General features: G+C 43.6%; 1 protein-coding gene across 1 annotated transcript in view; it reads left to right on the top strand.

The window, feature by feature from the left end:
• The window catches only part of LOC126204205 (radial spoke head protein 3 homolog), a 340,719-nt gene that overhangs the window by 112,202 nt on the left and 213,050 nt on the right, over positions 1-15,467 (top strand). Inside the window, exon 2 of the mRNA XM_049938604.1 lies at positions 3,457-3,541. Within this exon, the coding sequence (XP_049794561.1) occupies positions 3,457-3,541 (85 nt within the window). The remainder of the gene's footprint in view (positions 1-3,456; positions 3,542-15,467) is intronic.

Below are 15,467 nucleotides of genomic sequence, written 5' to 3'. Positions count from 1 at the left end.
TGTGCCTGCTGTCCGCACACAGCTATGACTCCGTCAATGTTCACTTCAGCGTGTTCGTCGCCAGAAAAATGCAAGCGAACTTCTTCTTCTCCATGACAACGCAAGCCCTCACAAAATTGTACGCACCCTAGATGAGCTCACAAAACTTACCTAGTCTGTTCATTTTCATCCACTTACAGCCCGGGTATCACACCTTCCGAGTTCCATCTCTTTAGCCAAATGAAGGATCCAGTCCACGGGAAGCAGTACACAGGTGATGTTGAGAATATTGATGCAGCCAAACGTTTGCTCCGACGTCGAACAGAAGAGTGGTGCCATGCGGTTATACAGGCCCTCCCAGTGAGGTGGCGTAAGGCCGTCGTATTGAACGGTGATCATGTTGAAAAATAGGGTTTTGCAGCCAAAAGAGTGGGGAATAATATGGTGTATTGGACTCCTGAAGGAATCAAACCTGCTTTCAGAAAAAATTTGTTGCATTACTTAATGAACGCCTTCGTACTATGGGGGACACCGAGACATCTGTGAACTACATGAATATTATTAAAGGTCTACTGCATTCCTTCGTGCTGCATGCATTCAACGAAGGCGATGGCATCATACTAGAATGGTTTGAGGAGCATGATAGTGATGTGGCGTTGACATCTTGGTCACCAAATTAGCATAATCTGAACCCGATGGAACACGTCTGGCCCGACATCGGGCGTAACTCCACGCTCATATACCACGGGCCCGTTATTTACGGGAATTACATGACCTGTGCGTAGACTTGTGGTACAGCATATTTCCATAAATGTACCAAGGATCTGTTGAATGATTGCCACGCTGAATTACTAATGTATTACGTTTCAAGGTTGGACTCACCCTTTATTAAGTAGGTGGTCATAATGCTTTGGTTCCTCAATGTATATTTATGGTGGTTGTTTAGTACATATCATTTTAAATGACAACGAGCTCGGAAGCACTCATGTCTATATAACAGACTAGCTAAACACGAATATAGCAGTTGAGATGGAAGAGAAATGATTGAATTCTGTTGAAAGAGCTGTAGAGGATGTAGGACCTAGTACAAGAAAACTAAACGAATCTAATGCTACGAACAACGTCACTCGCCGAAAGATATACACACCTTCCGTACAGATAGCGAAGCAATGAGACACTGCTATCGCTGTCCGAAGGACCACGTCCCGCCTTGCACTTGTGTTCTTGGTCGTTTCCCTAAATCATTGCCGGCCGGAGTGGCCATGCGGTTCTGGGCGCTACAGTCTGGAAGCGAGCGACCGCTACGGTCGCAGGTTCGAATCCTGCCTCGGGCATGGATGTGTATGATGTCCTTAGGTTAGTTAGGTTTAATTAGTTCTAAGTTCTAGGCGACTGATGACCTCAGAAGTTACGTCGCATAGTGCTCAGAGCCAACCCTAAATCATTTACGGTGAATGCTATTACTCTTGCTTTGAAAGTGTCATAGCCAATTCCAATTCCACTATTTCTTTAACTAGAACTTTTATTCGTCTCGCAGTCCGGAACCGTGCGACTGCTACGGTCGCAGGTTCGAATCCTGCCTCGGGCATGGATGTGTGTGATGTCCTTAGGTTAGTTAGGTTTAAGTAGTTCTAAGTTCTAGGGGACTGATGACCACAGCAGTTGAGTCCCATAGTGCTCAGAGCCATTTGAACCATTTTTATTCGTCTAATTTACGTTAAACCCTAATAACCACTCATCACTCCCCCTTTATTTTTAGTTCAAACGTATGGAAAGATTTCAAACGGCTGATTGCCTACAAATTAGTGATATTAAAACAATTAACAAATTCCGAGCTTCTTTTCTAACAAGCGTCAGGCGCATTTTATTTGATGTTTCGACAGATATTTTCAGCTTGTTTTCGCAACGTATAGCTGGAGTGAGCCAAAACAAATGATACTCAACACATGCTTTTTGCTATCCCAGGTGTCCTTGGAAACATCGATTTGTTTCCCATTACAAACAAAATTATTTTTAAAAGCGAAATTTTGCGTGCCCATTCGTTAGAGCCGTACCAGATTAATCGAGTGGGATATTCTTTTAATCGATATGTGTTAACAGGAATGTTAAAACACGAAGAATAACGGCTACTCAAGGAGCGACTAAGCAGCGCTGCTGCATGGCGGTAGTGCTAAGGGGGGGGGGGGGGAACTCTTGTTGTTGTGTTAATACATGTCGATAAAAGGAATATCCTACTAGACTAATTTGGGACCGCTCTGTCGAATCGAATAGGAACGCAAAAGTCCACTTTAAAAATCATTTTGTAATGGGAAAACAAACTTACGCTTTCCGTCGACTATAGGCGTCGCATGAAAAACGTCATGAGCAATATTCGTTTGAGCTAACTCCAGCTGCACATTGCAAAAACTGTAAATATCTGCCGAAGTAACAGAGAAAATGCTCCTGACACCCTGTATATAACAGACCGAGCAAATATGTCAGTATCCTTATTTTTTTTCGAATATGCTATTGATTTGTTTACGCCGGCCGCGGTGGTCTAGCGGTTCTAGGCGCTCAGTCCGGAACCGCGCGACTGCTACGGTCGCAGGTTCGAATCCTGCCTCGGGCATGGATGTGTGTGATGTCCTTAGGTTAGTTAGGTTTAAGTAGTTCTAAGTTCTAGGGACTGATGACCACAGATGTTAAGTCCCATAGTGCTCAGAGCCATTTGAACCATTTGATTTGTTTACTCTTTGGCCTGGACGCCGATTGTACTTGCTTGGTGTTTGGAATACCGGCCGTATTTATGCCTGTGTGCATATCTGCATTTGAGAATTCTGCCCGAAGATAAGTAACGGAGCAATAGCCGAAACTGCAATCATAATAAAACAAAATTTGAAAGCAACAAAGAAAAACGTCCATGTTAAATACTTAGCCTAGATAACACACAATATACAGTGTTTTAGTTGCGGTCTTGCGATGACTATTGCAGAAATATGTATTTCCAGAATCTAGATAACTGGCTGTTGGAACTCCGTCTGGGAATATGGTTCATTCATGTCGAAGAAACCACTGAGACATTTGCGGCTGAGAAAATCCGTTTGAACCTTTCGCATGTTATCGTTATTTTTAAAACTTGTTTCCCTTCTTTGCTTGCCAATATTTCTAAGTACTATAGTAAGTTCGAATGTGATGATTGTTTTCAGTGCGAAAGAGATCCCAGGTATTGAGGGGCTTCTGTGTAAAACTTGGTAGGCAGTTTCGTCATTTTTTGTACTGCTTCATTAAAACTTAGTTTGTCTATTTACAGATTCTCATATTCCAGTTATGTCCAGTTTTTCCCAGTGCAACATGAATTTGTTTTGTTGCAACACAATCTGACGATTCGTGAGTGCTCCATTACAGTGTGGCGAAGCAATGACGTGTGACTTTTTGTTTGTGGCGAAGGAAATTTAACGTTTCTGTTCTCAAACAGATCGAAATTCTTCTTTGTTACAGGCAAGATGCCGGCCCTCCGTACGCCAACATCATGTACGACCGCCGCGTCGTACGTGGAAGCACATTTGCTCAGCACCCTATTCCGGTAAGTGGAACGTAGGCTACCGTCAGCTGTCAAGTAGCCACGAACACATAACTACTGCCACACGAGTGCTCTGTGACGTATGGCTTTGTGTGACTGAATTATTCTGTGATTGTGTCTCCTCCCTGCTGTAATTTCCCACCTCTTGAATTTTCTCTTCAAATTAAGACACCCTGGCTCACGCAATACAGCTCACCAACTTGCATGATTTCGTAAGCAGTCTATTGAACATTATATAATATTTCAAAGTGTTGGGTATCAAAACTATAAACAACATGAATTACGTCTAAAATATTAGTTATCTTGATTTTTGTACTTGTTGTGGTGGACATCGAATCTTATAATGTTTCCTATTCTTATGGACGGGTTTATGTTGCTTCAAATACTGATGTTGTTACTAAGTTTTAATTTTTGTAAAATATACCGATAGTTACACCCTCTATATTTTATCCATTTTCATTTCACATTGAGAACTTGCGCCAAGTAACTAGCTACATCATACCCTATAACCTTAATGTCGTAGAAAAAGTCAAGTCTACAATAGCTGGCACCTAAATATCTTATGTCACGCAACGATATGTGTACACTGATCTAAGACTATATCTTTTTAGCATTTGTATGGATTTTACGAACTGTTCCTTTTGCAAGAAAGAAAGTGATTTTGTATTTGAAAAAGGAATTGCAAGCATCTTTAGAAAGCTGCTAATTTATATATAGAAAAGAATTATTTTGACTACGTTTATCGCCATGCTAGACCCTTTCACTTACAATTTATGCGGAATTTTATATGAAATATTTTAACAAATCTCATAGAAATTTCCTTCGTTAAACAGCAAATACGCGTTTTTCAATTGATTAATTAACGTATTTAAAGTTAATTACAACTTTTACCCTTCTAACTACAGCATTTCAACATAGATACGTCGATAGGAACGAACATATCTCCTGAGCCTTGTTATAAAATATTGTCAATAAACGGCATAAAAATAAATTTGATCCAATCATCATAAATTATGCACAGTTTGCATCTTTCGTCTCTAAATATTGTGCCTCACAAAAAAGTGAAACACCCAGAAGAAATGGTCGGATGTCAATTTAACTGCGTAGGCGACACACATCGACGGGTACGTATATGATAATAGTTGCAGTTATGTGACAGAGTGCGGGTTTCGTTTGTTGCCAGGCCTGATAGGGTATATTGGGTGATTCCTTTTTTCCATCGTGAACAAGCTCTATGGATGGATCCATGAGTGGACACGGAACAAAAAAGGTCTAATGAATTTCTGTCCGGAAATTAATGGTTTCGATGCTAGAGACCATCTATTCGATCATACTTTGTTACAGAGACTGCGGTGTAATAAGGGCTGTGTCATGCATCCATAGTTACAGTACGCATGGTTTCCTCCTAGAGGCTGGTACTGCTCCTCATACATCATGCCCGAGCGCCCTCTCCTGCCGTAATAATTCGTAATGTTGGTCCGATTCGCTTCTCTTGCTGACTCACCTTCTAGTGGATGTGATCTGTATTCGAATCGAGAGCTCGCTGGCATGGTGTTTACTTACGGTAAGGGAAATGACAACAGCGTGCAGATAGGTTGTATCAGGAGACCTATCCCCACCGATAACAACCACAGCATTCACTGTTTGCAACAGTGTTTCTCCGTTTGATTGAGACAGGGTCGTTTCAGGAAGCAGGAAATCATGAAGGACGTACCCGAAACATTCCGGCACCAGACTTGGAGGAAAATTTGATTAACACTATGGAAGACGACCGCCGTATCAGTACCAGGCAGTTGGTCCGCCAGTACAGAGTAAGCCAGACGACCGTGTGGAACATTCTACACGACAATTGTTACTACCCTTATCACTTACAGCGTGTGCAGAGCTTACCAGCGACAGACTTTCCAAATCGGGAGCAGTTTTGTCACTGGTTTCTTCACCAGGCAACCACGATTCCGGGAATTGTGTCATGCATCCCGTTCACAGATGAGGCCCCCTTTACACGGAGTGGTATCTTCAAATTTCATAACAGTCATCTGTGGGATAGTATGCGGAACCTCCATGATATGGTGACAGCCAGTCGACAGCATTGGTACAGCTGGAATGTGTGAGCCGTGATAATTGGCGACCGTGTTTAGGGACCAGTCTTCCTTCCACGTCGCCCGATAGGCCGGAACTACCGGCGTTTCTTTCGGGTGACTTTGGCTCCCCTGCTGAAAGAAGTGCCATTGATGATTCGAAGGGTTATGTGGCTGCTGCATGATGGTGCTGCAGCCCACTTCGCCGCTAACGTCCGGAAGCATCTCAATCGTGTCTTCCCTGCTCGGTGGATAGGACGAGGGGCCCCAGTTGCATGGCCTGCTCGTTCCACAAATCTCAACCCGTGTGATATCTGGTTACGGGACCATCTCAAAAGTATCGTGTATGCAGAGCCCAATCCAGATGTGGAGACGCTGGAGCAGCGTACTCCTGCTGCCTTTGACACTAATCGGATGGAGATTGGCCGATGTGAACGTGTGAGACGGACATCCTGTCTCCTCCCGTGTTATCAACATCTATATTTACATCTACAGCTTCATGGTTACTGTGCAACTGACAGCTAAGTGCGTGGTTGAGGCTTCATCGAACCAGCTTTCAGCTCGAACAGCGCGCGGGAAAAACAAACATTTACATCCTTCCGTGCGAGCTCTGATTTCTCTTATTTTATCGTGATGATCATTTCTCGCTGTCCGCCCCTGGTAGCTGAGTGGTCAGCGCGACGGAATGTCTTACCGAACGGCCCGGGTTCGACTCCCGGCTGGGTCAGAGACCTTCTTCGCTCAGGGATTGGGTATTGTGTTGTCCTTATCGTCATCATTTCATCCCCATCGACACGCAAGTAGCCGAAGTGGCGTCAACTCGAAAGACTTGCACCAGGCGAACGGTCTACCCGACGGGATGCCCTAGTCACACGGCATTTCCATTTTCCATTTCTCGCTATGTAGGTGCGCGGCAACAAAATATTTTCACACTCTGAGAAAGCTGGTGACTGTAATTTCACGATAATTTCGCAGAATATCTGAGTGACCACCATCAAACGTTCATTTCTGAGGAAGAGGATGTGGAACAAAAATGGAAAAAATTCAGAAACATCGTCCAGTACGCCTTAGATAAGTTCGTACCGACTAAGGTCCAAAGCGAGGGGAAAGATCCACCGTGGTATAACAATCATGTACGAAAGGTACTACGGAAACAAAGAAAGCTTCATCATAGGTTTAAGAGTAGTCGAATCATAGCTGATAAGGAAAATCTAATGATTTTTCTGACGTTTCGCCAGCACGAGTGGCTGGCATTGTCAAAGCTTCACCCTCCATTGCCGGTGGTGAACTGGAGCCGAGCTCGCGGGCGCAGGCTATATGTACCTGGTGCGCCAACGTCCGAGGGCTTCTCCGCGGTCATTTCCGGTGCGGTTCTGCTCTTGCTACCTGCGACGGTCGTTCGCTGCAGTACGGGAAGCCAGGATCCGTTGACCTTAAGGATGTAAAATCATTAGATGAACGTCGGCCGAAGAACCCGAGACAGAAGCCAATAGGCAGTTTGTCAACAAGTGGCCACGAAAGCCTCAACAATTTTGTGATAAGGAAAAGCTGAACGAAGCGAAAAAGAGCGTAAAGAGAGCAATGAGAGAAGCATTCAACGAATTCGAACATAAAACATTGGCAAACAATCTAAACAAGAACCCTAAAAAGTTTTGGTCATATGTAAAATCGGTAAGCGGATCTAAATCCCCTATTCAGTCACTCGTTGACCACGATGGCACCGAAACAGAGGATGACCGAAGAAAGGCAGAAATACTGAATTCAGTGTTCCGAAACTGTTTCACTGCGGAAAATCGTAACACGGTCCCTGACTTCAGCCGTCGCACGGACGCCAAAATGGAAAATATTGAAATAAACGATATCGGAATTGAAAAACAACTGCTATCACTTAGTAGCGGAAAAGCATCCGGACCAGACGAGATACCCGTAAGATTCTACAGTGATTATGCTAAAGAACTTGCCCCCTTTCTATCAGCAATTTATCGTAGATCTCTGGAAGAACGTAAAGTACCTAGCGACTGGAAGAAAGCGCAGGTCGTTCCCATTTTCAAGAAGGGTCATAAATCAGATGCGAATAATTATAGGCCTATTTCGCTTACGTCAATCTGTTGTAGAATAATGGAACATGTTTTATGTTCTCGTATTATGACGTTCTTAGATAATGCAAATCTCCTTCATCATAACCAACATGGATTCCGCAAACAGAGATCATGTGAAACTCAGCTCGCCCTATTTGTCCAAGAAATTCACAGTGCCGTAGACACTGGCGAGCAGATTGATGCCGTATTCCTGGACTTCAGGAAGGCATTTGATACGGTTCCGCACTTACGTTTAGTGAAAAAAATACGAGCTTACGGAATATCGGACCAGGTTTGTGATTGGATTCAGGATTTCCTAGAAGAAAGAACACAACATGTCATTCTTAACGGTTCAAAATCTGCAGATGTAGAGGTAATTTCGGGAGTACCGCAAGGAAGCGTGATAGGACCTTTATTGTTTACAATATACATAAATGACTTAGTTGAGAACATCGGTAGCTCCGTGAGGCTATTTGCAGATGACACGGTTGTCTACAAGAAAGTAGCAACATCAGAAGACTCGTACGTACTCCAGGAAGACCTGCAGAGGATTAATGAATGGTGCGACAGCTGGCAGCTTTCCCTAAACGTAGATAAATGTAATATAATGCGCATACATAGGGGCAGAAATCCATTCCAGTACGATTATGCCATAGGTGGTAAATCATTGGAAGCGGTAACGACCGTAAAATACTTAGGAGTTACTATCCGGAGCGATCTGAAGTGGAATGATCACATAAAACAAATAGTGGGAAAAGCAGGCGCCAGGTTGAGATTCATAGGAAGAATTCTAAGAAAATGTGACTCATCGACGAAAGAAGTAGCTTACAAAACGCCTGTTCGTCCGATTCTTGAGTATTGCTCATCAGTATGGGACCCTTACCAGGTTGGATTAATAGAAGAGATAGACATGATCCAGCGAAAAGCAGCGCGATTCGTCATGGGGACATTTAGTCAGCGCGAGAGCGTTACGGAGATGCTGAACAAGCTCCAGTGGCGGACACTTCAAGAAAGGCGTTACGCAATACGGAGAGGTTTATTATCGAAATTACGAGAGAGCACATTCCGGGAAGAGATGGGCAACATATTACTACCGCCCACATATATCCCGCGTAATGATCACAACGAAAAGATCCGAGAAATTAGAGCAAATACGGAGACTCACAAGCAGTCGTTCTTCCCACGCACAATTCGTGAATGGAACAGGGAAGGGGGGATCAGATAGTGGTACAATAAGCACCCTCCGCCACACACCGTAAGGTGGCTCGCGGAGTATAGATGTAGATGTAGATGTAGATGCCACAACGAAAAACGCCTTTGTTTAAGTAAGTGCCACCCCTAGTTCGTGTATCATATCCGTGGCACTATCTCACTTATTTCGCGATAATACAAAACGAGCTGTCCTTGATTGAACTTTTCCGAAGTCTTCCGTTAATCCTCCCTGATGCGGATCCCACAACGCACAGCGATGCTCGAGAACAGGGCGGACAAGCATAGTGCAAGCAGTTTCATTACTAAACGTGTTACATTTTCTAAGTGTTCCGCCAATAAATCGCAATCTTTGGTTTCCTTTCCTCGCAACATTATCTACGTGATGGTTTCAGTTTAAATTGTTCATGAAACTTTTCTGTCGATTAAAACTGTGTGCCGGACCGAGACTCGAACTAGGGACCTTTGCCTTTCGCGGGCAAATGGTCAACCATCTGGAAGGTAGGAGACGAGGTACTGGCGGAATCAAAGTTGTGAGGAGCGGTACTAAGTCGTGTTTAGCTAGCTCAGATGGCAGAGCGCTTGCTCGCGGAAGGCAAAGGTCCCGAGTACGAGTCTTGATCCGACACACAGTTCTTATCTACCAGGAAGTTTCACATCAACGCACACTCCGCTGCAGCGTTAAAATTTCATTCTGGAAACATCCCCCCGGCTGTGGCTAAGCCATGTCTCCGCAATATCCTTTCTTCCAGAAGTGCTAGTTCTGCTAGGTTCACAGAAGAGCTTTTATAAAGTTTGGAAGGTAGGAGACGAGGTACTGGCAGAAGTAAAGCTGTGAGGACGGGGCGTGAGTCGTGCTAGGGTAGCTCAGTTGGTAGAGCACTTGCCCGCGAAAGGAAAGGTCGCGAGTTCGAGTCTCGGTCCGGCACACAGTTTTAATCTGCCAGGAAGTTTCATATCAGCGCACACTCCGCTGCAGAGTGAAAATCTCATTCTGGAAACATCCCCCAGGCTGTGGCTAAGCCATGTCTCCGCAATATCCTTTCTTCCAGGAGTGCTAGTTCTGCAAGGTTCGCAGAAGAGCTTCTGTGAAATTTGGAAAGTAGGAAACGAGGTACTGGCGGATGTAAAGCTGTGAGGACGGGGCGTGAGTCGTAATTGTGTACCTCAGGTGGTAGAGCATTTGCCAGCGAAAGGCAAAGGTCCCGAGTTCGAGTCTCGATCCGGCATACAGTTTTAATCTGCCAGGAAAGTTTCATAACAGCGCAAACTCCGCCTCATAGTGAAAATCTCATTCTGTAAATTGTTCATAGTTGTAACCCCTGAGCGTTTAGTTGAGTTTACAGCTTTCTATTTGTGTGTTTTATCGAGCAAATCTCGTCCGAGGGTACCGTGGTGCCATTCTTCAACAAGACAATGCTCTTCTTCAACAAGACAATGCTCGTCGGCTCGTGTCATGTACCTTTGTGAACTGGCTGCGTGATCATAATGTACTCCCCTGGTCAGCGAGATCCGCAGATACGTCCTCGATAGAGCTTGTGTGGGACCAGCTCGGAGGTCAACTCTCTCGCAGTGCCACTATCGAGAATATCACGGACAAGTTTCGCCTGTTATGGGCCAGCTCATCTCAGGAGAGAATAGAAAAACTTTATAACAACTTTCCCAAACGAATCAGTGCATGTGCCCAGGCCATGGGGATGCACGTCACACAGATAAGTAAGCTCTGAGTGCCGGGTTCTTTGCAAGTTTGACTCGATTGTGTAATCACCGAAACAACATCACGTAATCTCTCAACCCGTGAAGTTTCGTTTCGTTTCCTCCTATCCTTCTGGGTGCTCCACATTCTGCCACTTTGTGTATGTCCACACTCGGCATGACTACTAGTGTCAAATACTTTTTTCAACTTTCTCTTATTTCCGTGAAAAAAAAATGAGAAACAAGGGACTGACACATTTATCACATGTTTACTTTTGCGTCATTACGTACATGCTATGACTGGTGGTTGGAGAATTATGTGATATGAAACTCACAGCCGCGGAAAAACTATTTAAACGATAATGATACGAATCAGAACAACAATGCGATGACTAACAAAACGTCACCACTTAGTCAAGCGCGTCAGTGAGGAGACTAGCTTTTACAGACATATTCGGATGGACAATGTACTGTTAGTTTACAGAAATGATATTTGAAACCGAAATGGTATCTTTCGGCATTTTTCTCTTCTCCAAATTACTTCCCAGGTAAACGCTTGCAACCGTTTTATCATTATTAAATGGTTATAGCTTGTTATATATTTGTTCTAATTGATATTATTTATTTCTTAGCTACACATTTAGAACGATTCATAAAATATTTTCAACAACTTGCAATGAAGCCACAACGGATCACAATACATTTTCGACAGTATATACACTGCTGGCCATTAAAATTGCTACACCAAGAAGAAATGCAGATGATGAACAGGTATTCATTGAACAAATATATTATACGAGAACTGACATGTGATTACATTTTCACGCACTTTGGGGGCATAGATCCTGAGAAATCAGTACCCATCTCTGGCCGTAATAACGGCCTTGATACGCCTGGGCATTGAGTCAAACAGAGTTTGGATGGCGTGTACAGGTACAGCTGCCCATGCAGCTTTAACACGATACCACAGTTCGTCAAGAGTAGTGACTGGCGTATTGTAACCAGCCAGTTGCTCGACCACCACTGACCAGACGTTTACAATTGGTGTGAGATCTGGGGAATGTGATGCTCAGGGCAGCAGGCGAACATTTCCTGTATCCAGAAAGGCCCGGACAGGACCTGCAACATGCGGTCGTGCATTATCCTGCTGAAATGTAGGGTTTCGCAGGGATCGAATGAAGGGTAGAGCCACGGGTCGTAACACATCTGAAATGTAACGTCTACTGTTCAAAGTGCCGTCAGTGCGAACAAGAGGTAACCAGTGGCACCCAATACCATCACGCCGGGTGATACGCCAGTATGGTGATGACGAATACATGCTTCCAATGTGCGTTCACCGCGATGTCGCCAAACACGGATGCGACCATCATGACTCTGTAAACAGAACCTGGATTGATCCGAAAAAATGACGTTTTGCCATTCGTGCACCCAGGTTCGTCGTTGAGTACACCATCGCAGGCGCTCCTGTGTGTGATGCAGCGTCAAGGGTAACCTCAGCCATAGTCTCCGAGCTGGTAGTCCATGCTGCTGCAAACGTCGTTGAACTGTTCGTGCAGATGGTTGTTATCTTGCAAACGTCCATATCTGTTGACTCAGGGATAGAGACGTGGCTGCACGATCCGTTACAGCCATACGGATAAGATGTCTGTCATCTCGACTGTTAGTGATACGAGGCCGTTGGGATCCAGCACGGCGTTCCGTATTACCCTCCTGAACCCACCGATTCCATATACTGCTAACTGTCATTGTATCTCGACCAACGCGAGCAGCAATGCCTCGATACGATAAACCGCAATCGCGATAGGCTACAATCCGACCTTTATCAAAGTCGGTAACGCGATGGTACGCATTTCTGCTCCTTACACGAGGCATCACAACAACGTTTCACCAGGCAACGCCGGTCAACTGCTGTTTGTGTATGAGAAATCGGTTGGAAACTTTCCTCATGTCAGCACGTTGTAGGCGTCGCCACCGGCGCCAACCTTGTGTGAATGCTCTGAAAAGCTAATCATTTGCGTATCACTGCATCTTCTTCCTGTCGGTTAAATTTCCCGTCTGTAGCACGTCATCTTCGTGGTGTAGCAATTTTAATGGGCAGTAGTGTACAAATTTTACGAAACGTCCAGCAACACATTTTAACAGAAGCATGATACCATTGCGTTGCTTATGTCGGCGTGACTGTAGGTCGATTGTCCTTCGACCATCGTTGATTATTATGGCTGTCTTTGTCCCGAACTGTCAATAGAAGCACGTAACTATTAGTATTGAAGGAGTGACAGCATTCAAATAGCGTAGCATCTTGCGAGTGCTGCATTATCTGCAGGTTAAAAAAGTACAAACATTCTGCATGTAATGTTCGCCCTACATGTATTCCCGAACATCGAGTAGTGCAGAAGGGAGTACGTAGTGTGGTGTTAGTAATGTGCTGCTATTTTCTACGCATTTTGTTGACCTCCTACCTGCTACCTGAGATGGTGTGTTCTTAGTAATTGGTTAACAGCTTTCAAACGAAATGCATTTGAAGAAAAAAAAAGAAAAGAAAAACGACACTCCGAATGCATTGTATCGGAACCTACCAGTAGCATTATTCAGCAGAAAGATGAGCACTGCGATGGAAATAGCAGCAAACGTAGTTACATGCCCCTATTTTGCTTTAGAAGAAACGTATGGCCTTTCAAACAGTGTGTTATAAAATAAAGTTATCTGATACAATCGTAGTAGCTGGCACTAATAAAATTGCCGCGAAGAACATTCAGTGGCGAATACCTTGGCAGAGTTTCTTAGAAGTCAATGTTCCCAGAGCTTAGACGTTCGGCGTTAAAAGGATAAAATGTCGAAACAGAAACTACGTCTTATTAGCGAAAAATAAAAGTCGAATGCCTTAAATATATTTAATTTAGGAAAAATTTGGAAAAGAGTGTGTGCCTGTAGGAAACTTTTTTCTTGAAACGACCGTTTTTGCTGATTCTAATGACGCTGATCTTTTTTCTTAGTCATCCAGTATCAGAGTAAAGAGAAATTGATTTCGTTCGTTATACTGGTTGGAAATCATGAGCTTTGTCCCTTAGTGGTTAATATAAACGTAACTTCTTGTTGTTTCATGTGGCAGCTGTGGTACAATGTCAGCAGATCACAATACCCTGCGTTTTGTGTATCAGTATATTTAGTCCACTTTATGCATAAGTCGTGCTCGATGTGAAGAAAGATTACAAACAAAAGTGGCATCGAGAGTGGCACAGTGACGTATCTTACGTCCGATGCTGCTCGCTACTTAAAGTAACTAGCATGGTGGAAAACGGCAGTAGTTCTCTGTAGCTGTTCAAAGATGTCGTGGTTGTACACAGGAACCCAATGGCATAGGGAAATTGTTTCGAAATTCAAGGAGACCTACGAGTGATCAGCTTGTACAAAGCCTGGCAGCCGAAACACTATGAAACAACATTTAAGTTAATCCACGTCTGTATGCGAAGAGACGGTACTGACTGCAGTATCACAGAACAGTCCCATGTTCCAGAGATTTAATGTGAGCAATCGTAGTTATTCAGGAAGATTTAAATTGGTAGCGGCCAAACAAATTTTTTGGAAAGACTAGTGTCAAACTGAGATCTATTGGTAAAATACTAACGTCTCGTATTTTGTCCACATATGAATATTTCATTTCCTGTGGGAGAGAAGCGTGGGGGTAAAAGCTGAAGAGGGAGACCAAGGCTTGAATGCACTACGTAGATTCAAGGGGATGTAGACTCAGTAGTTTCGCAGAGCTAAAGAGACTTTCACGGGATAGACTAGAACAAAAAGCTTCGTCAAAACAATGTTTGAACTAAAGATTACAGCACATGAGGCCCACTAACGCCCTTGGAAGATGGTTGTCATTTCTACTTCGATCGCAGTGGGGGATATAGTTAAGTAAAAGATTGCAATATCATAGAGTGCTGATCTGTCAACGACATAGACTCAGTTTACGGGTCAATATTTAACTAACAGCACATGATATTTAACTAACAACACATGATATAAAATTGCTGTGACACTTTTGAAAAAATATCACAGAACCCTGAAAAGAGTACAAGTACGTCGCCTGGTGAGGGAATGGTACGTGTGTATAACACGGTGACCACTGCACAATGCGCCGGTAGTATATCGAAGGAGAATTCAGGAGCTAGTAAAATCAAACACGGGGAACTTCGTTAGCCCTACCTATGCAAAAAAAAGAAAATTATATTGTACAGTTACTGATGCCTCATTAAATCCCACAGAGAAACTGACCTTTTTTGTTAGTCATCAGCAACGTTTGTAACTCACGTATTTGAGTATACTAATACTGAATTAGATCTCAGGGCTTCTAAATATTCAGAGTGTGTTAATGTCAAGGTAACGCGGAGGAACACATTTCGGTATACTTAGTAGATATCACCCATCGAGTGTAAAGCTCTCATGGAGAAATTTTCATTACAGATAATGAAAGTTGCATTAATATTAGGCAGTCTTGACGTACGCCATATAGTTTGGAGTTGTAGGAAGGCTGTCATATTGAGGAAAGTGATAGTAAAAAAAAAAATGTTCAAATGTGTGTGAAATCTTATGGGACATAACTGCTAAGGTCATGAGTCCATAAGCTTACACACTACTTAACCTAAATTATCCTAAGAACAAACACATACACCCATGCCCGAGGGATGACTTGAACCTCCGCCGGGACCAGTCGCACAGTCGAGTGATAGTAGAATCATTATAAGATGGAACTGTGGTATTATTAAATAATGGTCTGCTAGAGTAATACAAAAAGTTACAGTAAGAGAATCATTTGCAGCTATAAGCAAGGCGACCTCGTCAGTCGGTATAGAAGCCAGCTGGGAAGTAACTGCGGAA

The sequence above is a fragment of the Schistocerca nitens genome, chromosome 9, assembly GCF_023898315.1.
Source record: "Schistocerca nitens isolate TAMUIC-IGC-003100 chromosome 9, iqSchNite1.1, whole genome shotgun sequence".
In the NCBI taxonomy this organism is placed as follows: domain Eukaryota; kingdom Metazoa; phylum Arthropoda; class Insecta; order Orthoptera; family Acrididae; genus Schistocerca; species Schistocerca nitens.
The sequence above is the reverse complement of the archived record's forward strand: the minus strand, read 5'-3'. Positions and strand labels throughout refer to the sequence as shown.